Below are 25959 nucleotides of genomic sequence, written 5' to 3' on the forward strand. Positions count from 1 at the left end.
TACCCTGAAAGAAAGGTTCTTAACTTTAACAAGGTCAGTGATTGTCTTTAGATTAAAGACCTTCAATTAACACCTACTATCATAACAATAGTTAACAATAGCTGGAGAGAAGCATTGGTGCAGCAAACTTTTGGGGCCAGCTGCAGGAATAAAGATGTGTTTGTGGACATTGCTGATCAAGTGTCCGCAAGGTGTCACAACAAGTGCCAAGTAGAGTAGGAGTGTCTTACATAGGACATGCCTGTTAATACACCCCAGAATATTACCCTTCTTTGCAACTGTATCGTTAACACACATTCAATTTGTGATCCACTATAATCCCCAGATCCTTCAACTACTGCTTAGCCAGTTATGTCCTATTTTGTAGTTTGTCCATTTGACTTTTAATCCTTATGTATAGTACTTTTCACTTGTCTTTATTGAATTTTATCTTGTTGATTTCAGAGCAATTCTCAATTTTGTCGAGGTTGTTTGGAATTCTCATCCTGTCCTACAAATTACTTGAAACTCATCTCCACTGATGACATGGGCAAATTTTATAAGCCACTACATTATTCAAGTCATTAATGAAAAATTGATTAGTACCAGACCCAGGACAGACCCCTGAGGGACCTCACTGATATGTCCCCTTAGTTTGACAGCAAATATTGATAGCTCCTCTTTGAGTCTCCTTTTTCAACAAGTCATGGGTTTGATTATGAGACTGTCATGTCTCACGAGGCATTCATACAGGAAAAGAAGTTTACGTTAGGGTTGGCATAGCTTTATAGCTTTCACAATGGCTTCCATAGAAAAAGACTGGAAGCAGTTAAGTCTTCAAACAATCAGTGCAGAACTCAATCTGTTTTTCTCTGCACTTTCAGCATATCTGCAAGGGAGATAAAGCAGAATCTAAAACTGAAAAATTGCTTGATTTTGGACTGGACATTCTGCAGGCTAGATGTACAGTCATTGCCCCTAGCAGAGCTCACAATTACCTTCCACTCCTGCAACACTTCTGCAGGGACCATCTTGATGAATAACTTCACAGCACATCTTGCTGGTGACTGACCTTTGCCTTTTTTAATAAGTCCTCCTAGCTACACATCTTAAGAATCCAGACAGCCTAAAGAAGATGCCAAGAGGATTACCGTCCAGCTCGCCCCTAGATGCCCTCTTCCAATACCATATAAGCATCTTCAAGACAGAGCAAAACTGCAAAGTCAATCCAGGAAAACAAATTCCAACCCCCGACAGCTTCCATGTCACAACTGCAAACACAAACAGCATATACTGAATACCCCAAATCCCAGTTTAGACCTGATATATATACACCATTTGCCAGCTCTGAGGTCCCTCCAAGACTGGAAATAACCTCAGGGAGAGTTTAAAAAAATGGTATCATAGTCTCTCTGGAATACAAGAAGAGGCAATATGGAAGCAGAATGCTCTGACGTAACACGTTGCAAGCGGACAACCTGACAATTCAGTACTTCCATCGAGGACCCAGCAATGTTCTACAGCTGCTGGACAATACAAGGTAGTGGGAACACCAGCATGTTCCATGCTGTATCCTATAGCCATACTCCTGGATGCCATTCCCATCCCTGACCAAAGCTCAGTGCAGTGAGAACAGTTTCATCTTGGATCCCAGCTTTGATAACTTTGAGCCCCAATGCTTAGCACAGGAAGGCAAAAGAACAAGAAGAAGCAGAGGCAAAGTGTGTAATCACCAGTGAAATGCAGCCCCTACATTGTTGTGTGCTGCTCTCCAGTGCACTGTCTCACTTTAGAGCTTTGTTTTGTGGCTGTTTTAATTAAAGTTTTATTTCCGGTGGTTATATAATGCATATGTTGTTTAAAAATAAAAACCATTACAAATTCATTCATAAAGACTGTTCAGTGCATGGGAGACAGAGCCCCCCCATAAATTTTGCATAAGCATTAGGTTATTACAAAAGTATAAAGGCACAGACACAAGATAAAATAAGGATGGTCATAATGTGCCACTTGTACCATCCATAAATGACACTGCAATGCTTACAGACCCCACACCCACCCTGGGATAACAGCTGGATGTACAGCTGCACATTTTCATGCTTGAGACTCAAATGAAGAGCATAGGCATTTCTATCTGTTTCCACTTTCTAGAGGATGCCTTGCTCGCTGCTTAGTCTCCTAAGCGAGTCTCTGCAGCTCAATTGCCTACATATCATGAAAGCTTTCTTCCTTATTCTCAGAAATATTGTGTAAAATACAACTTGCAGCTATAATTTTAGGCAAGCTTTTTTTCCCCTGCAGCTTCCAACTTAGCCCATAGAGTGCCCACCTTTCTTTCTGCTGGCCAAATGCACACCCCACTGTCATTCTGCAACTGCTCAGGCCATAGTTAAACAATACCTTCCATCTGTCCAAGTGGCCTCTTCATTAGCCAGGGAAACAGAGGACAATCCAGATCTCCCAGAATAACCAGAGTAATCTCCAAAACAGTGATCCTCTGGGAAAACACTCCTTTCTCCATTAAGATAAACAGAGCTGAGTTATCCCCTACTGCCACGCACCCCAAAAAAACTCCTAGCATCATAGACCTTTCCAGACAATCTTGCATTTATGTTTGTGAACCCCCACAGTGATTAACCAGCCTTGGAGCACCATGGAAAAAATATCTTTCAGATTTTAAACTCTACGTCCTGGTATGCAGGTAGGGGTGAGGCAAATGATAGGTATATGGGACCATCGATTGCCCTAATATAGTTTAGGAACCCTGTGTATGCAAAGCTATCAATTGTGTTCTGAAAGTTTCCAAGTTACAGTACCTTATGCATAGCATTACACACCTACGTGACAATGGCCCCAACTAGCGATCTCTCTATGCCAGATTGTTTAGTTGGCTACAGACTAGTAATGTTCAAGGCTGACTAGCTTCCAGATGGCCACGGCAACCAGCTTGTCCATGTGTATGGAACACTGCATGTTAGTAAGCTGCCACTCCAGGACTAGTTCAGCACATCTCTCAAAAACGGTTTCCTTTGATGTCCTGAAATGTTCTCACCACTGCTAGTTATCCCAGGTCTGCAGAATGATCCTTTCTCACCAATCAACACTGGTTTCCCAAGCCCAGAAATGGTGGAGCTGTGTGTAAAACTGCTCCAGAAACAGCTCCTGTATTAGCAGTTACTCAGTCTCGTCCTTATACTTCCGTTGGTTGCTGCTGCTGGAGGAGGAAGATGTTGCTGCAATCACATTTGCTAAGTGGTACAAAGGGCAAAGTCCAAGAATTCAAATTAAACCCAAACAGCAATTTGAAATTTGTGTTAGCCAATTCAGAAACCAGAGAAGCATGAGGCCAAGAGAGGAGAAGAATGGGATTTTTTTAATTTGTCCAAAATCCTAGAATTCCATTGGCCTCTATTGTGTATTCCACAATGCACAGTGAGAAAAATCCCAGAGTGAACACTGATTAGCGGGGAAGCAAAGGACCCTGGGATACCCTCCAGAATGCCACATGCTTAGTGCGTAACAAGCCCACATCATATGTATACCATGTGAACTGAAAGTGGGCAGAGCTGTCGTGTGTACTCTATTTATATGGCTTGTGTATTGCACGCCAACTAATGTGTATCAAGTCAGTGCAAACTCCACACATGTAGATAAGGGCTAAAATAAAAAGAATCATCTCTTGGAATGATACTAGCCCAGTGTCAGCATCCAGTCTTCTGAGATGTTGTGAGTCCTCAGTTCCCATTTATGATAATGTCTTTAATATGTTTTAAATCATATTCAGGCAGTTGACTTTTGGATGCCATCTTAGTACAAACTGAGAGCTCTTTCACACAATTATAAATTAAAAAATAAGTATTTGCTTATACTGAGAAACTAAATTCCATATACAACATAACTGTACTTTGAAGCGGAAATTAGAATTTAAAATATATGCAGGGAAAGTCCAGTAGTGTTACCGAAACTTGTTCATACAATGCTCGCTGGAATAGTTTGAACAGCAGAGTCCTATTGTCAGTTGTGACTTGAGCTATATGAGAAGCAAGGATAATCATGAGCTTTCTGACTGAAGATTAAGCCAGCACAGAGATTTAGCTATCCAAAATCAGCAGAAGCTGATATAAAGCATGCACTTTATTTGGGACTTTTCTTTAGCTTCAGTTCTTCCAGGTTCGTGGTTTCAATGATAAGTATACTTATTTACATCACAAGTAGCCTATTCAAAAGCCTATTTTTTGGAACTAGTCAAGTTAATATTTGTTCTACAATGCTTGCGCTGCAGATCCAAACTCGACTATTTCAAAAATGTTTCTATCCCTTTTTTTTTCCTGTTCTTGGCAATATGTGCAGACCAGAGACAGATTTTTTAAAAATAAATAAACAAATAAATAAATAAAGAGATCAAGTTAAAAGAAGAGAAACAAAAATAGTGAAAAATTATCGGGAAAAAGTAAAGATACAAAGAAATAACTACAAGAAAGACGAGACTTGAATTTGCTAGATTGAAACGTTGATATTTTTCAGTAAGAAATAATTGCTACTATGACTGGATTAAGTAACCAAACATAATTGCCTTAAAATCACACACAAATAGATTTAGAGGACTCGGGTAGTATTTTCATTTCTTACACATCTGTCCTTAGTTTGGAAAAGCATATTTGTGCATGTGTGTGATATGTTATTATTTTGTCTTGATGACTTCCATTTGTTTTGTTCTCCCCTACCCTTGCCATGTGTTTTACATATATTACTATATATTGCTTTTATGTGGCAAAAGTTAATATCCCTTAGACTGTTCTCCTCAGAAAAGTGACCATGTAAAAATGGGGTCTTCCTTCTCCATCACTTTGTGGGGTGATATAGGGTCAAATATTCAATTTGTTTGAATAATTGTAGCTCAACTGGTGTCAGTAGAGCCATGACAACTTACACCAGGTAAGCATCTGACTAATGCTATATGAATTCCATGTCACAGCTGCTGAATTTAATGAGTTAGGTTTTTGTTTTTGTTTTTTGGGCTACCATTTATTCCTGTTGGCACTGCAAAGGAAATATGGTTTTGAGAGTTGGCCTGGTCAGTTCTGGCTTATACATAATCAACAGAATTGCTATCAACGTTCCATTGCAGACTCTCTTTTTGGTTTTTAATTTAATTTAAAACTTAATATTTCTGCCAAGAAAATAAGTGGGATGCTAGTCATATTGCTACTGCAATGCTGCATGGCAGATTAAATCTCAGTATTTAGTTAGCTCTATACAAACTCTAAAAAAAGCCTATGTATGCTTGCTCTAAATGCCCTAATAATAATAATAATAATAATAATAATAAATAATCAACAAATATCCCTGCAGAAAACAGAGTTTTAAAAAGCCATAATTGTATATGGCCGGACTTTCTAGCCTGATTTCTCAGTTACTGTAATATTTCAGTAGAAATGTATAAACATGCTAGTTATTTTCTCCATAAAATATTTCTACAGACATACTTTCCATTATACCATATGTAGAGATTTTAACTTAAAATAACACCCAATAAAAATGAATGGTTAATTTTGCAAATCACATGAAGTAGACAAGAATCTCCAGAAAGATTAAAACCATTCTTACAACTAATTCAGACCCATTCCGTATTTTCCAAAAATCCTTACTAGTCTTACCCTTTTTTCTTATGTAATTATTCCAAATTGACATGGCAAAAATTGCATATTTCTTAAAAAAAGAAAAAAAAGTACTAAACTACATGCTATTGTTTAGAGTTAACTTGTCATTGATTTCTTAACTGCTGTCAGGAGGTAAATGAATTTACAAAATGTGACATATATTAATATCTTAAATGCGAAAACATGAATAACGTTTCCGTTAACAAAGTAACTGAAGTCTCTTAGTCATTCTATATAATCTTGGGGGAAAGTATAATAAAGATAATCTGAAGTAGTGTTTGATAGTCAGAGTGATTTCATATTTTGGCAGACCTAAAATATATTCAATTAACACTTTATTAAATCATCATGATACTGTTTCTGTATTTATTGTGACATTATTGCTCATTGCCAAGATGCGTATTTAGAGGAACAATCGTTCTTCCCTTATAATCAGCTTTGTCCTCTTGTATAAGTCATGCAGTGATAGCAATGCTGTTTGGGACCAAACAATTCAATATTTCAATGGCAACGTTCCTATCACAAAAACCAGACTCCGGTATTACTGGATGAATTAAATAACAGTTTTTGGTTTAATCAAATGCTCAATGGTCATTGGTAATGAGAAGAATGTACATTTTTTTCCAAGAAATCAGGAGTAATGAAAGAATAATATGGCTGGTTTCAAAAGGATGAAGTGACAAACTTTTAATTGTATTATATGTCCAGTGTGCGAGATGCAAACCTTGATAATGATTAAATTGACTTCTGTGGACTATTTTAAGTGGTTTGAAGTTGAAGCGATCTCTCTCATTAACTGTGAGATGGACTGCTTGAATGTAATGGTTTGTGGTAAAACTGAGTTCTATTTACTTTGCTAATTTTGTTCTATATCTATAACATGCTGGTGAGTCAGTTCTATTTTGGAGTCACTTGGAGAAATAGTCTTCTTATTGTATGTACTAGACTGTTGTTGAAGCTTTCATTTACTTCTCTGTTTATATATGTTTCATTTCTATTAAAGTTGTTGTATTTGACCTGAACTTTTTTTTGGCACTCAAATGCTGTATTTCATACTTACATTGCTGTGTTATGGACAACAACCTTCTTGCCTGAGCTTCTACACAATTTATCTGTTTCTATGCTTGGATGTTCTTGGGAAATGGAGCAGAGTTTATACTGTAGCGTATATAGAGATAGATAGATAGATCCATCGATCAAATACAAAGAGTTGCTAACAGGAATTAGATATGACAGGGCAAACTGTTTGCCTGTGGATGTACCAGTAACAGTTTTCAAGAGTGTTCCATGGGCCAGTGACTGGTGAACCATGGACAACTAGATGGGTACATGGTGCTAACTCTCCTCCTTATTTTCTACTTGCTAAATCAGGGATCAGCAACCTTTCAGAAGTGATGTACCGAGTCTTCATTTATTCACTCTGATTTAAGGTTTCGCCAGTAATATATTTGAATGTTTTTAGAAGGTCTCTTTCTATAAGTCTATAATATATAACAAAACTGTTATTGTATGTAAAGTAAATAAGGTTTTTTAAATGTTTAAGAAGCTTCATTTAAAATTAAATTAAAATGCAGAGCCCCTAGGACCGGTGGCCAGGACCTGGGCAGTGTGAATGTCACTGAAAATCAGCTCGCGTGCTGCCTTCGGCACTCGTGCCATAGGTTGCCTACCCCTGTGCTAAATTGTGTTAAATAAACCTAAAAAAAACATTTAATATCTATTATTAAAATTAGAATCTCCCACTTAGATGAGTTTAATTTACACCCTCTCTATGGCGCCATTACACTGCTGGAGCAGTGTAAAATGGTATTAGTGTGAATGAGTATCTGGCATATTAGGTGTAAATAACTGCATCAGATGTAAGGCAGTAGAGGATCAGACCTAATGTGATGAGTTTGCTCAGTGCAATAAACTTTTGAGCTTGAATAAGAAATTCTGTAGGGTTGTGTGTATCTAAATACCTCCCAGCATTACAATTACAAATTGGTTTGAATTTGAATTCACTGTGCCATATCCTGTTGTCTATACTCTGGTAAAACTCCAATAGGGTAAAGGACAAGCTTTACATAACCCTAAGCACTTTGGGAATGGTTGCATGGGGGCGGGGAAAGGATAGCATGTTTCAAATTTTTCTCAGTATTGGTGTGCCACTCTACACACTTCCCTTCAACAACTGACTTTGTTTAGGAATAGGTTTACAAATGCATTCTGGAAAGATGCTAATCCTTCTAGACAGAATAACTCTGATGTGCTTTTGATAGTACATCTGCTCTGGTGTATTGTAGATTAGTGTCATAGCCAGTCTTGAATTCTTAATGATTCTTGAGGACGTATGAATTTAGCTGGTGAGATCTGGACACCCATCTATGTCCAGCCACGTAACCACAATTTCCAGTTTTGAAACACACAACTTAAGTGTATCTGACTGCATCTCATCCTTCAAACTACGTGGTAATTGTTAGATATAAAAGATATTAAGTATACTGAACACTATGATAATAGAAGTTGGCAACACTTGTACTGCAGCAGGGCTGCAGGGCTTTGATTTTGTCTCATAAACATGTTGCTAGTTTGAAAGCATTCCTCCAGGGACACCATGCTGACCAAGTGAAAAAAGAAGTTGCCAAATCTTTCATTGAAGGAAGATCATTTTTAATATAAAGAACTGTGAATGTCTAGATGAGTAAAGCTCTTGATAGCATGGACATCTGCAACCTAAAAGCACGCCCAGCCATTCAGGACTGTTTTTAATTGCTTTGTGTTTTAGCTTTTATCCTCACAGACTGCTGTGCACACAGAGATGCAAATTTAATGCCTGATGTGACTACATAACCAAAGAGATCAGAATTACAAGCTGCCACTACCATTCCCAAACTTTAATCATGGGGACAGATCCTCAACTATTGTTAAATCAGTGCATCTCCATTTAAGTCAATGGCATTATTCCAGTTTATACCAAGAGAATCTGGTTCCTGGTCTCAAGACCGTAAGCCACAGAGACTGGATGTCTTGAAAACATAGTCATTTTATTATGTCCAGTTTACAGTAGGATTTATATATACATCTTTGTAATCTCTGTTCTTGACTAGCTGCAAACATTAATGAGGCAATGTGATTTTTGAGTCAAATTTGCATCAACACTAAAGAAGGTGAGTTGGATTAGAATACATTATTTTATCAAACTATTTTGACTAAGTATATGTCTTGAGACTGTCAAGTAATATTCCTTAATTTGAACATTAGAGTTCCAATATAAGTTACTCGCATGAAGTTCTCTAAGCTTAATCTCCAGCTTAGATCTGATAGGCTGCCACCAGATCAGGAATTGATAGGGCCTGATCCCCCCTTTCCTCTCTCTGGTGTCCCCAACCCTCCCTTGGTGGGACACCCAGATTCCAAATCCCTTGGATGCTAAAAGCAGGGGAGAAAACCCCTTCCCCCCTCCTTCCCAGGCTTGCCTCTTGGTCTAGCCTGCGAGTATCAAGAAACCGGTTTCTCTGCTTCCCAAGAGATAAGCGTTCTCTGCCCTCAGGACAATTGAGATGCAAAATACCAACAGCTTGGCTTTGCCTTTCCCCGTGCCTGCCTTCCCGTGAGGGAGACAGGTACCTGATACAGAGGTTTCACTTTCTCTGCCTTACTAGAAAAAGAAACTTCCACAAGTTTTGAAAAAAAGAAAGCTTTATATAGAAAAAGAGACAATACAGACTAATAACTTGCATAAACATTTATACAGGCTCCTACTTAAGAAAATCTGAATACCCCAGTCTGATTTAAAAAATAGCCAATTTAAATAGACCAGCAATCACACACAGTAAGTACAAAGCAAAGCATATCATAGCCGATTTTACTTTGTTCCCGGTTTGTACTCACTGCCCCTTAGTAGAATGAGAAGAAGATTGGAATCAGTAAGGTAGCTTGTTCCTCACAGCCGAGGAACAACAAAGACCCAGCAATCCACATCTGTAAATACAACCCAAAGCTCCTCACAGCCGAATTGCTTTGGGTTCCTTTGTACTCACAGACTTTTGGTATAATATTTGAGATAAGAAGGAGTTAGGAGGAAACCTTGTTTACTCACAGCCGAGAAAACAAAAAAGACCCCGAGTATACAAATTCCCGCCCCTGACTTTAAACAATCCAGTTCTCTGATTGGTCCTCTGGTCAGGTGTTTGGTTACCCTTTCCAGGTAAAAGAAACTTAACCCTTACCTTACCTATCTACTTATGACAGAGACAAATCAGGCATAGTGTGATCTGCAATCATAAGCATCATCTGATTATCTAACATTTTAAAATATATCATTAAAATTCATTCTAAAATTTCCTGTGCCTATTGTGTGTAAGCAGGATTGCGTCCCCACTTTGACTTCCTTGTGGTGTTGAAGAACACCAATGAGGCCTCTCGTCACCTTTCATCAGCTGATTGGTTCTGTTCTCTCCTCCTCTTCTCCTGAGGTGGGCTCTTGGATATTCTCCTAGCCTAGCAGATATGATGAGTTTGCTGCTGCCAAGCAGATAGGTCTGTGGCTTGCTTTCAACCACTTTAGTTTGGTGTTGGAGTTATCAGGAATATTGATGTCTTTTGCCTAATACCCACAACTGTTGTGTGGTCTAGTATTGGAACCCGTACTGGACAAGTAGTTGCTGGCTGTTGAAACCCATTCTGTAACGTGTAGGAATTGGTTAGCATCTCTTTCAATAGTTTATGAGCCACAAATTGTCCTGTGTCTTATTCCAAGTGTGTCACGGTCAGTATCTCACAGGTATTAGGAACTAGGAAGAAGCAGTAGCCAAATCCCACAGGATATTAGGCTAAATTAAAATTTTTACCCCATTAAGGCCTGTTTTACAGGGACCAGGGCCCTTATTCCAGTGGCTGGCATGTAGAAATAATAGAAAAATAAAAAGGAGAAAAATAAATCCCTGCTCCTTTGTGCTTATTGAATCTAAACTGAAGATTCTACATCTCTTCCACTTTTGAAATACAGAATAAAGAAGTTTAGATGCACTGCATGCAGCACTGGACAAAATTAAGCCTAGATTCCATTGTTCTGAATATGAAGTATGAGCACACAGTACATCTATTACATCTTATCAAAAGATTCTTAATCTGTCTTTCTAAATGACTTAAAATGTCACCCTTTAATAATTCACTTTTTCCCTAAAGAACTTAAGTAAAATGCTTTGGATCTTTTCTGGTGACTAACAGCATCATAGGCTGCTGTGGAGTTGTTCCTGGGAGGCCAAGTGACCTTTTGCTGGGATTTTAAACCACTTTGTTTCATAGGTATATGCTGCTTTCTTTCAAATACTCTTTTCTTGCTTTGTATAATGCAAATTCCTACCTCTTTCTTCAGTACTTCTGCATTGCCATCTAGATTCCAAATTGAATCCTGACAAAAAACGTCATGATGTTATCAGCGTTCATAGAGTATTTCTTATGAGTAGTGACTGCTCAGTGGGTCACTTAGGCTGCCTGTCTATGATTCTGGAGACCAAACCACACTCTATTTTTGTTTTACAACATGAGGATACTAATCCATCCAGTGACCTCCATTCATAAGTGGAACATTATTTGCTTCATAGTTACTCTATCTTTGATTCTTCCTTGGTTGTGCTTGCATTGCAGATATTTTTAAACATAGCGTTAATTAAACTGTTGTCTTGTGCTAAATGTTGCCTGACCCCATGACAATGTTTCTAGGTTATGTTCAGGGTCTTGTATGCCTTGCGATACATGAGATCAAAAATCTCAGTCAAAGCCTCCTGAATTTTGTGAGATAGAAGTGCTGAAATCTGAAATATTGAAATGTATGCAGCTGCTTCTAGTGAATAAGAGGTTTTATTCAATTAAATATAAAGGCAAATGATACAGAGAGTAAACTCTCCATATGAGGTAATATTGTGACTTTGTCCATGGCCAGAAATAAGCGGCTCCATTAGCTGAGCCAGCTCGGGGCAGACAAGGGAAGAAAAGGTGATTCAGAGTCACAATTCTTTCCCTAGTTCCACCATGCTCCCTGGGGGAAGTAATTTTCTACTGGTCAGTAGCATATAATACTGCCAACCCCAAGCATTGAAAAATCCTGACTCAGACCCTCCACAATCAAGCAATTAGCTTAAAATTCATTAGACTTCAAATAAATAAATAAATGCAGGTTCTTTTTGTTTGATCTCTGGTTTTTGAGTATTTATGGTAGACAACGTTCATCTTTTCAAGCTTTTCTCTGAAATCATGAAAGCAAGAAATTTGTTTAAGAAACAAACAAAACAAATACCAAGACATCCTCTGCTGCCTTTAGCCAGTGAGACTCTCACATAATCACCTGGATCAGGAGCTGGAGTTTAAGAAAACATCCACTATTATGAGACTTACGATAAAATCTCAAGAGTTGCCAACACTATTTACTTTTCAGTCCTAATTGGTTCAGAAATGCTGGGTAGAACATGGGGATGAAAGGGAGCAGCCCATTCCCCGTATGCATACATTGGGGGTGGGAAATCATTTCCTTGTGGAGCCTACTTCATCCCCTGCTCTGATCAGTGATGTACAGAGACCACAATGAGGGATTATGGATTCCTTTTATCCACTTGCTCCTTTGTGTGTGGCCATTGTAGGTAAGTCACAATTTTCTCCTGTTGCTGATTTGAATGTTCATTTCAATACAAAACATAGCTCTGAATAGTTCTGATTTCACTCTGCCTTCAGGGATATAGTGGGGTGTAGAAAGTTGTAGCAGAAAAGCATAATTTCAGTGTAAAAGTGATCATCTAGAGGTTTGGGGAGCTAGGTAAGAGATATTTGGTGTTTTATGCATCTCAGGCTTCTTGAGGATTTTGGCAGGAGAAAGGAGATGTATGTCCTCCTTCCCTCTATTTTGAGAGCAGTTACACATCTGACTTGACACTTCTGGGGGTTTAAACCTCTGCTTCGCTACCTCAGGTATCCTTTGCGAACCAGTTGCCCCGTTGTCCTCTCTTTCCCCTGTCTGCCCATATCTGGCACTAAATGCAGTAAACACATATTTGCTAGATATTTTTGCTGAAATTATCAGTGGTGAATTACTGAGCAGTTGTCCACAATTAAACTGCCATCACTGGGCTTCACTATTAACACCCCTCTGAGATGGATGGGAGCAGTTCAGACCTCTCTTAGGGCTATAACTTCAACATATTTTTTCAGCAGAATCAAGAGAACAACGTGGAAACCTCTTACTTTTGAAAAGGTTGCATTTTAGCAAGGAGGGCTAGAAATGTAAATGAAAGTTTACATTTTGTAGCCAAGTTCTTCACTGGAAAGAGGGTGCATTCTTTTGCCAATTCTGAAGCTGTGGAAACACAAGGATCTGACCATAATTACTATTAACATGCTGTGTAATATAGCACTGTAAGTTCAACATGGCAGGTTATGCCAAGTCTACCTTATGTGGACTATACCAAGATAGCTACATCACTGCAGCTATGCCAGAAAGCCCCATAGTGTAGACACAGCTTACAATGACTGAAGAAATTTTTCTGTTGGTGTAGGAACACCACATCCCCATCTAATAATAGGTATATCAAGGGAAGCCTTCTTCCATCAACCTAATTGTGCATATGCTGGGGTTTAGGTTAGCATAGCTACATCACTCAGGAGTGTAGCTTTGTCACACCCCAGCAACATAATTATGTCAACCTAAATTTTAAGTATAGACCAAGTTTAAGATCTACAGAATTATCTGTACACTGGCATTTCTTTTGAAAGCAATAGCTACAAGACTTGATCTAGGAAAATGATAGGTCACAGAAATAAATTGAATAGGAAACATTTGTAGTGCACTATTATATTACTTACGATCCTTTGGACCCAAGAGCTACAAAGCATCTCTTCCATGATTTCTATGTTGCATAGGTAATGAGATTCTCTCTGGTCATTTAATTTCGTTTCCAAAGCAAAGTGTGAGATTGTTTGCCAGGTGAATGAAGTACTGTAATTTACAGACTTTTTTTTTATATTCCTATCCACAAATTGGTATCTGTTGGTGTTGATAGGCAAAGTGCTGTGTTGTGTCACAAATATTTTAATCCCTTATTATCTTCACTGGAATATATTCTTATTTATTATCTCTCTCTGATGAGGCACTGCAAAGTAATAAAAATCAGGTCCCTTCCCTAAAGATCTGGAGGGCACACAATCTGGAGGACTAAAAGTGAAAACAAACTTAGATGAAGAGCATTGGAGATCAGTACAATAAACAGATAGAGTGACTGGCCACTCTTAGGCCTGATTTATGCTATGAGGGTTAGTTAATCTAAGTTACGCAACTCCAGCTACGTGAGTTATTCATGGAGCTGGAGTTGACATAGCTTAAGTCGACATACTGCAGTGTCTACACCACACTGGGTCGATGGGAGAAATTCTCCCATCAACTTACCTTATGCTTCTCGGTCCAGTGGAGTACTGGAGAGCGATCTGCAGTCTATTTAGCGGGATCTTCACTAGCCCCACTAAATCAACCGCTGGTGCATCAATCACTGCAGTGTTGATCCCCAGTAAGTGTAGACATACCCTTAGATAAAACAACGTTTGATAACGCCTTGGGCGTTTATTAGTTCATATATTATAGAACATCTCAATTTACCCTCAAGCCCTGCTGCTGTTAATCAATCCGCTTCTTTTACAAAGGACTGTGGAAGAAGTTGGACTTCAGGAGAGGATTTGAAAACAGAAAGGATAGTGGCCTTGCAGCCAAGATCTAGAAGGTGCTCTCTACATAGAAGATAGGTTGGTCACAAATTTTATATTTTGATGATGTAATTCAAATAAACAATCATTACATTTATTTTAAAAAATATTTTGGTTGTTATGCTCAAAGATCATCATAGTTGTCTTTGAGAACATCAAAAGTCAAATTATTGTGGTTCTCAGTTGATCCTATATTTTCAAATATAGATACCTGTATTTATATCAGTTATAGTTAGCTAATCCTTGAAGATCTTGTTCAAAAGCAAAGGTAATTAAAGATTCTTATGTTGTGAGTGTTAATACAAAATTTCAGTTCATCTTTTGATCTTTTGATCTGACAGGCTCTCTGAGTGTCCATATATTCACAGAGAGAAATACATATTGTGATGGGGCAAGGCCAGATGGCTACAGTAAAGTACTGAAGAACAGGTATGTTAGCCCCAGGCTAAAGAAATCCCTAGTACTGTGGTAACCAAATGGCAGTTGTTCCAGGTTAATCAAGGCACCTGGGTCCAATTAAGATCTTTCTAGAAGGCAGTGGAGATATCTACATTGATTGGAACACCTGCAGCCAATCAAGGCAGGCTAATCAGGGCACCTGGGTTTAAAAAGGAGGTCACTCCAGTCAGGCGGGGAGGAGCCAGAGGAGAGGAAGCGCGTATGAGGAGATGAGAGCAAGAGGCGCAAGGAACTGAGACTGAGAGAGTGTGCTACTGGAGGATTGAGGAATTATCAGACAATCAAGCATTATCAGACACCAGGAGGAAGGTCCTGTGGTGAGGATAAAGAAGGTGTTTAGAGGAGGCCATTGGGAAGTAGTCCAGGGAGTTGTAGCTGTCATGCAGCTGTTACAAGAGGCACTATAGACAGCTGCAATCCACAGGGCCATGGGCTGGAACACGGAATAGAGGGCAGGCCCAGATTCCCCTCAAACCTCGCAACTCCTAATCAGACACAGGAGGAGTTGACCCAGACTGTGGGTTCCACCAGAGGGGAAGATCACTGAGGTGAGCAAATCTGCCAATAAGCGCAGGACCCACCAAGGTAGAGGAGGAATTTTGTCACAATATGTGTTTTTTTTTTTATATAAAGTGAACAAACAAAACATGATATTTTCATATTTACATGGTCACATCAGTCTAGAAATTAATGAAGTTTGGTTAGAATTATTGTGTTGATTTTTAAGGGGGGATGTAACGTAGTATAAAGTTATGTTTCTATTGCTACAAGGGATCCCCTTAGTGGTGGCAGATTATTTTACTCATTTTGTAATTCATTGCTGCATTAGAATGAATGAGGTAGGACACAAGGTGACTGCCGCATTAATACAACAGAGAGTTGTCACTGGATGTCTGCAGTAAGATATATTGTATGTAAGCAGCGAGAGTGTGTGCTGAGTCCCCCAGGAAATGCTACCCTCAGGTCAAAAAGGTCTTGAAGAAGCTTAAATAACCTCCATTATGAATAGAGTATTTCCCATATAGAAGCCTTGTCATGCCAATAGTTCCTCTCCATACATTCAGATCTATTGAGCATGCTCGTGAGCCAGTCAGAAGCATTCTCTATACGACACTGGCCTTACCAGATCAAACACTTTGTTAAACAGATTTACTCAAGATAGAACCTAACAAGAGCATGCTACAAGATAAACATGATAATTAAAGTGTGAAATGCACTAACTATAAATGCCAACAATTGTAAGCCTATTAAGATACATAGTTTAAAACTCCAAACTTTAATCTATTAATTTTAGATCAACTCCTTTGAGGTCCCTATTGAGCTGAAAAGGAGCTTTGGCAGTTGCTGGAAAGTTGTACAGCCCTCCTAGGTTATGCGGTCATTGAGATAGCACTTCATTCCAAGGTGCAATTCCCTCTAGGTTAACAGCAAAGTCTTAATGTGTTCACAGAGACTCCTCTTGTTGGGGCTCACTGAGCATGTTCTATGAGTTGCTCGGTGTCCTAATGTGTTGCTGGGTTTTTCCCCAAATGACTAAGCATCCAAGGATGAATTTTAAAGGGACTCCAGTCTGAATGTATCTGGTTCCCACTGCCTGATAACACCAATGTAAAACTCAGCCTAGGAGATTGAGAAGGGTTGTGCAGCCCAAAGATAAATATACCAGCTTCTAAAAAAGCTCAGGGGGGACCTTTCCAACAGGTTTCCAACTATGTGAGATTGTCTTCACTGTAAATGGAAACAAAAGGTCCTTCTTCCCAGTGAATTGTTTTACCCAGACCAGGCCTGGGCTCTGATTCACTATGTCCCCATAGGAGAAAAGATATTCTAGCCTAGCAGTTCTCAAACTGTGGGTCAGCACCCCAAAGTGGGTCGCAACCCTGTTTTAATGAGATCAGAATGGATGGTGGTAGACTTGCTAGCACCTGGGCCCAAAGTCAAAGCCTGAGCCCCACTACCCAGGGCTAAAGCTCGAGGGCTTCAGCCTTGGGTGGCAGGCCTCAGGATTTGGCCCCCCGGCTAGGTCAGTGAGTCTCGGTCAGACTCGGGCTTTGGTCCCCCCTCCTGGTGCTGTGTAGAGATCTTTCTTGTCAGAAATTTTGTTGTCGCAGTTCACTAAGTTTGAGAACCCCTGTGCCCAAGGATTATAAGGTCAACTGGATCACAAGATGGACTGCTCTAAGAATCAAGAATTGTTGTGTCCAGGAAGTTGGGCTGATTTTAACATGAACTCTGCGACTGCAAAGCAGCAATATAATGCCTCACTAAGGAGCTGAAGATTTTAATTGCTTTCTGCAGTGAACCAAGCTTTCATTGACCCATCATGGAATAAGTAGCTGTTGTTACTTTCCAATGCTTGCGTATTCCAAAAGGCTTTAGATACTGTTGCTGAATCAGACACTTAGTAAGTTTCAGTTTAATAAAATGAGGATTATTGTCTGCAGCAAATGGCTGACATGATTCCTTTTCTCACTTCTTAAAAATTGTAAACTCAGGGAAATTTTAGTTTATTTTTTTTTTCCATGTCACTTTTTAAAAATTCTTCTTCAACACCTGCACAGTGCTTTATTTTTGTAGGTTTTCTCAATTAAGCATGAATTTTTATAATATATACATGAAAGAATTGCATGCAAATATATACGGACTATTAAACTTGGTAGTGTCTCTTCAACAGAGTACATTTTAAAGAATTTTTTAAAGGCACTTTGGTCTGTATTGGATTTTGCATAAGGAAAATAAATGACTTATTTAGTAATTTTTTACTATGATCAGTTCACCTAGGATACTGTAATTTCAACAATCAAAATTGCAGTTAGCACGATTATTTATATTTTATGGAATCACCTATTATAAATTAAGTTGATAGCACCGTTTATCATTAAGGTTACCCAGTACTTTCCATGATAAGAACCGGTTTTCAGGTGTTTATAATTTTGCCAAACTTTAACTATTTGGGTTTAAATTTTGGTTTGGGCTGATTTTATTTATTTAACGTTTCAGCCAAAAATGTTCAGTTATTTCTGAGAGAAGCTAGGAAAAAAATGTTTTTTTTTCCCATGTTCTAGTAACCTTTTATTTGAAAAGGTCTAGTGACCACATGTTTTGGAAGATTGTCCTGATATTTGGCAGAGGTGTTATAACTTTTGCTGTTCATATGAAATTTCACCCTAATTTGGCTCTGGGCTGCTGTGGGATCCAGGCACTTGAACTGACATCAGGGAGCATCTCAGTATATGTGTGGCACTTAGGTATCTTTATCTAAATCTAACAAAAATAAAATAAAAACCTTCCATCCACATAGTCCTTTTTGGTAAGGTCTGTTTAAGCATTTGATACTATTTTGAGGATTTTATGCATCATTGTCAAGAAAAGTGAAGAGATACTGTCAAAGGGTGACAGGTGAGAGACTCGATCTAGGAAAAATGGCACTAATAGCAGTGTGCAGGCTGTCCATCTAAATCCTTGGTAATTGTGCTGTGGTGAAATTACATGCCCAAACTGATTGAAAATAATACATCAGTATTAATATGATCCTAAACATGAACATGACTAAATTTAGCTTTCAAACCACATATAAGTAATGCAATGAGATGGCTGATACAAGACTCAAGTGGAAGAGTCTAAATAGATTTCAATCCTAAAGTATGGTGGTCACCATTCAAATCTTTTACATTTTATCTTTCGCTTAAGTACAGGGAACATCTGGTTTATTCTTTAATATAAATTTAGGGAGCAACATAAAAATCATGGTTACATAACTACTTGCAAAGGGGTATTGCAAATATTTTAATCCTGAGAGTCAGGGGATATAGGTTTATTCTTGGCTTTCTCCCTGACCTACTGTGTTACCTTTGGCAACTCATTTAACCAGCTATGTCTCAGTTTCACCATCTGTGAAATAGAAATGATGATATTTACCATCATTTTTAAATGTTATAAAATCTATAGCTAAAAAGTATTATATGAGAGCTAAGTATTATAACTACATGTTTTTTTCTGGCAGTCTTATATTTAACAAAGTGAGGCACACAGAAACTGTATTTTTTTTATACTGGTGCAGTTTTGTAAACCCTCTGGTTAAAATTACAGATGAAATGTAGATTTGTTAATAAAATTAATGTACATGTAATTGGTGACTTTTTAATGGTCACCTCTGTCAACAAACAATGTGCAGATGAAAGATGAGAATTTGGATGCCCTGAAAAGGCACAGGAACAAATCTGCACAGACACACCCCTAGAACCTGAACCAGGGGTATTCTTTCTGCTACCCAAGATCCATAAATCTGGAAATCCTGGATGCCCCATCATCTCAGACATTGGCACCCTGACAGCAGGATTGCCTGGCAATGTAGATACTCTCATCAGGCCCTACACTACCAGCACTCCCAGCTATCTTCGAGACACCACTAACTTCCTGAGAAAACTACAGACAACCGGTGATCTTCCGGAAAACTCCATCCTGGCTGCTATGGATGTAGAAGCCCTCTAGCAAACATTCCACACAAAGATGGACTACAAGCCATCAGGAACAGTATCTCCAATAATGTTATGGCAAACCTGGTGACTGCACTTTGTGACTTTGTCCTCACTCACAACTATTTCACATTTAGGGACAATGTATAACTTCAAGTCAGCGGCACTGCTATGGGTACCCACATGGCCCCACAGTGTGCCAACACTTTTATGGCTGAGTTAGAACGTTTCCTCAGCTCTCATCCCCTAATTCCTCTATTTGCGCTACATTGATAACATCTTCATCATCTTGACCCATGGAAAAGAAGCTCTTGAGAATTCCACCAGGATTTCAACATTCCATCCCACCATCAACCTCCACTGGACCAGTCCACACACAGAGATTCCTTCTGGACACTACAGTGCTAATAAGCAATGGTCACATAATCACACCCTATACAGGAAATCATCCGACTGTTATACTTACCTAATGCCTCCAGCTTCATCCAGATCACATCACAAACCATTGTCTACAGCCAAGCCTAAGAATATAACCGCATTTGCTCCAATCTCTCAGACAGAGAAAGACACTACAAGATCTCTATCAAGCATTCTTAAAACTACAATACTCACCTGCTGAGGAAGAAACAGATTGAAAGAGCCAGAAGAATACCAGAAGTCACCTAATCCAAGACCGGCCCACAAAGAAAGTACAGAACGCCACTAGCCATCACCTCCAGCCCCCAACTAAAACCTCTCCAGTGCAACATCAGGGATCTACAACCTATCCTGAAGGACGATTCAATCATCTCACAGATCTTGGGAGTCAGGTTCCTCGCTTACAGACAGCCTCCACCCTCACCTGAAGCAAATACCACCAGCAACCACACTACAGTACCCAATAAAAACACTAACCAGGAACTATCTTGCACACAAGCCCACTTCGCTCTGTCTACATATCTATTCAAGAACACCATCATAGGACCTAATCAAATCAGCCATACCATCAGGGGCTCGTTCACCCGCTGCACATCTACCAATGTGATATGAGCCAGCCAATGCCCTCTGCCATGTATATTGGCCAATTGGGCAGTCTACGCAAAAGAATAAATGGACACAAATCAGACTTCAAGACATATAACATTTAAAAAACAGTCAGAGAACACTTCAACTCCCTGGATAGTCAATTACAGACCTAAAAGTCACAAATCTTCAACAAAATACTTCAAAACAGACTCCAGCGAGAAACTGCAGAACTGGAATTATTTTGCAAACGGGTGCCATTAAATTATGCTTGATAAAGACTGAGATGAGTGGGTCATTATACAAACTAAAATCATTTCCGCAGTCTAATGTCCCCCTACTGTTACCAACCCCTACTTGTCAACTGTTTGAAATGGGCCATCCTGTTATCACTCAAAAGTTTTTTTTCTCCTGTGATAATAGCCATTTATTGATTTGTCTCTTAGAAGTTGGTTGGCACGCCCATATTTCATGTTCTCTGTGCGTGAGTGTGTATGTGTGTAGATATAGTATATATATATATGTGATGACCTCAGCCAGTTGGGTACAGCAGAATAGAAGAGCAGATATACTGGCCAACTGATTAACAGTTTTCTGTTCCTGACTGACACAGAGCAGGCAGGCCGCTCCCAGGCTAAGAGAACACCTGACTCTAATTAACCTGCAAGGGTCAGGTGAGTCATGTAATCTAATGTGACCACCTGACTCTAATTAAGGCCCACTGATACTATAAAAGGGCTCACTCAGTCAGCCAGAGGAAAGCCAGGGAGCCAAGGAAGGTGGCGAGAGGGCTGGTTAATGAAAGACACCCTCAAACACCGTTAAGGGAGTCCTAAGTAAGGGTGAAGAAGGGAGGAGCAGGAGAGCTGTGGGGAAGTGGCCAGGAAAATGTAGCAGCTCTGGCAGTGAAAGGTCGACTGCCACAGCTGCTACCATTAGGGTCCCTGGGCCAGAACCCAGAGTAGAGGCGGGTCTGGTTCCCCCAAACTCAGCACTACAGGAACATCTCCTGGAGGGGAAGTCAGGCCCTCGTCGGACGGAGGCTAAGCTGTTCTGAAAGAACCCCAGGACACAGAGACTAGCGAGTTCCCACTACCCTCCTTGTTGGCTATGATGAAAAGGGCTCAGTAGACTGAAACCCTGGCCCTAGAAGAGAGAAGGCTACATGGAGGTCACAGTGAGCCACTGACCTAGCATAATCGCTAGAAGCGCAGGGACCACAGGGGCAAGGTCAGAGCTCTGCCACTATATATAATAATAGTGTATATGTGTGTGTGTGTGTGTGGTGTGTGTGTGGTAGATATATATATATAATATATATATAATATATATATATATATAATCTTCTACTGTACTTTCCACTCCATACATCTGATGAACTGGAGTTTAGACCACAAAAGCTTATGCCCAAATGAATTAGTCTCTAAGGTGACACAAGTAGTCCTCGGTTTTTTTGTTTGTTTGTTTGTTTTTGTTTTTGTTTTAATGAAAAACAGTATAATTGAGCGGTAAAGCTTTTGGCATGTCTTGTTAACTGTTCTTTTTGTTTCAGTTTTAAATATCTTGATGTGTTTTTTTGGCTCTGATTTTTATCTGACTCATGCACTAACAGTTCTCAGGGGAGGAAAGGGCTAGTGTTTTTAGGACTTTGGGAAGAAAGGCATTTTAATTACAGTCAGTGTGTTTTGAGTCCCCTTTGCAAATTTGTTCTCTTCTAAGGAATGATCTGGCCTTATATTGGGACCTTAATATGCAATATTTGTCTATTTGAAAATCAGCTTAGAATTTGTATTTAAATAATGCTAATAAATTTTGCATTTATGGAGCAGTATCTTTTAACCCTCATGGTCCTGAAGAACAGATCAGTCAGTGCTTCAGTACATCAATATCTCACCCGCAACGTTGCACACTGAAACCTACTTTACTGGAAAAAGGAATTTTGGGTATGAATTGTACATTTTGTTTTTTAGAAAATGATTTTTAACTTCCATCTGGGCAGACAACAGAGATGGGCGGAAGGAACGTCCATGTTAACATTTTGCTGTAATCTTGCACTGACTGGGTTTCTACACTTCTGCCACATTCTTTAAAAGATGCATATTTTGACTTTTATTGAGGTTGCTCACAATTCCCATGAAACATCCCTGTTTTCAGCTGCTTGTGACTTTGTTAAACTTTGATCATTCAGGCTGAAATTTTTCAGGCCAGGAATTTGCTTTAGGAGGAAAATTGTGGCTAAGGAAGGTTTTTTCAGCCAAAACAGTTCAGCAGTTTCCAGTAACTAGGCAAGGGTAAAATGTGTTACTTTGTCCACAATAAAAAATTCTGGTGACTTTTATTTGAAAAGCTCTAGCATCCCTGTGCTTTGGAACATAGACTTAAAATTTGACAGGGGGATTGGCCATTGTGTGAAGGATGTGCTTTTAGCTGTCCCTATGAAAATCTACCAGAATTTAGCCAAGTTTATAAGACTTTGAAAAATTTCAGTTCACTCGTGTTCAGTAGATATTACTTCAGTTTTAGAAGATTCTGTCCATGTTGAGCATGCTCTGTCCCAGGGCTGAGTGTGGTTTTGCTGCAGTTTTAGCTTTGGGCTGCAACAGGCCATTCTGGGTCTGGCTCCAGACACCTGAGTTGAGATCAGGGAGTCAATATTTCCTGTACTTTCAGTGACACACATCCCCTCTGGGCCCAGGCAGTGTGGAGGTGACTTGGAGGGTAGGAGAGGGAAGTAGATTGAGACAAGGAGCCTGAAATAAATATACTTTTGAATTTGTTCTTTCCAGCTAAAAGCAGGGCCGGCACAACCCATTACGTGACCAAGGCAGTCGCCTAGGGTGCTAACTTTTGGGCGGCGACAACTGCGGCAGCTGGACCTTCCGTCGCCTCTGTCGGGGGTGGCATTTCAGGGGCGGGACCTTCTGCCACCTCTGTCAGGGGCGGCATTTCTGGGGCAGGACCTTTTGCTGCCTAGGGAAGCAAAAAAGCGAATGGCGTTCCTGGCTAAAAGCATTGCAAAACAGCTGGAAAATCTTGTTTTCAAAACTAACCATTTAGAGTGGTGTAAAGGAGAATGTGTTTCACTTTTAGATTATTTTTATCAGAAACCTAATTTTAAATGAAGAGCACATGGCTCAAGTATCCCTTGAAGTAACAAATCAGGCATTTACATACTTTATTCAAAACTTAACAACTCATTTTTGCTAGGTGCATGCCTTCCAGAAACCATCTTAGAAAAAATTGAAATCTTAATGGAACACTTAATTTGTGCATAGCACTTAACTTCTGGAGTTTGGGTTCTGGTTCAGTCAGCAAACTAATTGGCACATTCAATAGCAGTTACCTCTGTTAGTGATTACAAATATGATTCAAAGGGACAAGAATTTAGGAAGGGTCTCATACTGAAAATAGTGGTAGTTCTCCTGTGTTTGTTATGGAGTGTTTCTGCCTTCTACTGTAAAAGTGAGATTATAAAGCATGAAGCTGCAAATGGTTTAGATATTTAAAGTTGCTGACTCTCATTACTTATTACTGACTTAATAGGTTAGCTCTAATGAGCCTGTTCACTAGCTGTTTCTTCATACTCAATGTTCTGAGCTGACAATTAATTTGAAATTCCACTAGGATGCGGGAGGGAAAGCGGGAAGCTTTATTTTTATGGAGGGAGACTCATGATGAATTGCCTCCACTTCAAAATAAAGAGGAGATGAGAAGTGTAAACCAGAATGTTCCTTTTTAAAATCTCATTCTATGGTCACAACAAATCCATGGCATACAGTGATAGCAAATGTCTCCTAGGCAATCAAAACATAATGGAAATGGAGATGTACTGATCATTCAAATTTAAGATGTTCCTGTGGTCCTCATATGGAAATGTATCCTATTTGCTATGCTTCAGTTAACCAACATATTTCAGGGACAGCAATCTGTCTAAATTGTCAAACATTGAAACCCAAAATTTATCTGTTTTGAATATTTTGTTGCATGTTGTTATTTCACAAACCTCAGTAATAAAAAAAAAAAAATGAAACTAAGCATCCACTACCGAAAACAGACTTTATTTTCTGGTTTTTAAAATACCTAAGTTTGTAATATTTAGTAGAGGAGATGTTTCACTTATTTTCTTTCATTAACTAAAGCAATGGTACACCTTGCAAGAAATAAAAATAAAATTATTATTGTTGCCAATACAAGCTTTTTTTAAAAAAAAAACTGTTTTCTCCCTTTGCCTATAAAAATAAAGTACAAGTGCAGATTTTCTTTTTGTTTTTCCAAAATTGCTGTATTTAAATTCTTCTTATAAAAAGTTGTCTCAAGTAGCTGGCAACCTATTCGCAAGATGAGCTCTCTCTCTAGAAACAGTAATTCTTGGGTTTTACTACAGTTCACAGCCAAAGTACAACAAGGTATTGGATTTTAAATTCCCTCTGAGGTAGAGAAGAATATAATAATAACCTATCCATGATATATACAAGGAATTTTAGATGGCATAATACCCTGACACATAAGGGTATCACAACATAGAGTTCTTCGGGGATTTAAAAAAAAAAAAACAGTTTCACTTAAAGTATAAAAGATTGAAGGCACTCAAATGAGCATGATATAAATAGTTGGATGGATAGATACATTACTAAGTGTTTTTTATCCTGAAAACACTTAAGCATCTGAGTGAGTTTGCTCTTGTGAGTATTTCCATGCAATTCAATGGGGCTACCCACGTAAGTAAATTTACTCACATCCATAAGTGTTTGTAGGGTAAGGCTCTAGAATGAACAGTAGGTCAATAATACTTCTGTTTACTTCTATATGCAGTATGGATATTGTTATCCTTTTTTGTTTTCTTCTAGGCTTTTTCAGGAAACACAAATGCAGACAGTGTTGTGCACAATAAGCTTCAACATTCCATCAAAGCAAGATTTCTCCGTTTTGTCCCCTTGGACTGGAATCCTAATGGCAGAATTGGAATGCGTATTGAGGTTTACGGCTGCACATATAGTAAGTATTTGTGAATCATCTGAATGAAATGACTATCAATCTTTGCCTTTTTTTTACCTAAACTGCAAATAGAAGTAGCTTTGTCAGCTTAATTATCTGAATGTTATTGATTTTAATATTTTTATGCATAGATGTTATCTATTTCTGCATCATTTGGCAATGTTTTCCTTACTATCCAGCTCTTTACATCCTAAGCTCAATAGTATCAAGTAGATGGATGTAATTCAATAATGCTAGTTCACTCCAAACTCCTATTTGCTATTGTTACATACTTCCCTTATAAATGTAGCTCTCTCTTCAGAAGGAAAAATATTCACTAATTGGGACTAGAAGATTATTGATCTTGGCTACGCAGAAAGCGTTTTCTCTGCAGAAACTTTGGACTCCGCCATAAATCAATAATGCTTCAAGGTCATTGCTTATATTAAGGGTACGTTTATAAATAGTTTGTGCAGCATTATTATGTGATTAATAGAAGTTACAAGTATGTTGCGGATATCAATAGTGTGTGTTATAGTTGGTTATAAGCCACCTGTTGGACACTAGTATCAGAGGGGTAGCCGTGTTAGTCTGGATCTGTAAAAGCAGCAGAGAATCCTGTGGCACCTTATAGACTAACAGACGTTTTGGAGCGTGAGCTTTCGTGGGTGAATACCCACTTC

The 25959-nt window shown here is 38.9% G+C and overlaps 1 protein-coding gene across 1 annotated transcript in view; it reads left to right on the plus strand.

The window, feature by feature from the left end:
- The window catches only part of CNTNAP4 (contactin associated protein family member 4), a 291312-nt gene that overhangs the window by 155779 nt on the left and 109574 nt on the right, over positions 1-25959 (plus strand). Inside the window, exon 4 of the mRNA XM_075067493.1 lies at positions 25150-25297. Coding sequence (XP_074923594.1) covers positions 25150-25297 — 148 coding nt within the window. The remainder of the gene's footprint in view (positions 1-25149; positions 25298-25959) is intronic.

The sequence above is a fragment of the Chelonoidis abingdonii genome, chromosome 6, assembly GCF_003597395.2.
Source record: "Chelonoidis abingdonii isolate Lonesome George chromosome 6, CheloAbing_2.0, whole genome shotgun sequence".
Classification (NCBI taxonomy): Eukaryota; Metazoa; Chordata; order Testudines; family Testudinidae; genus Chelonoidis; species Chelonoidis abingdonii.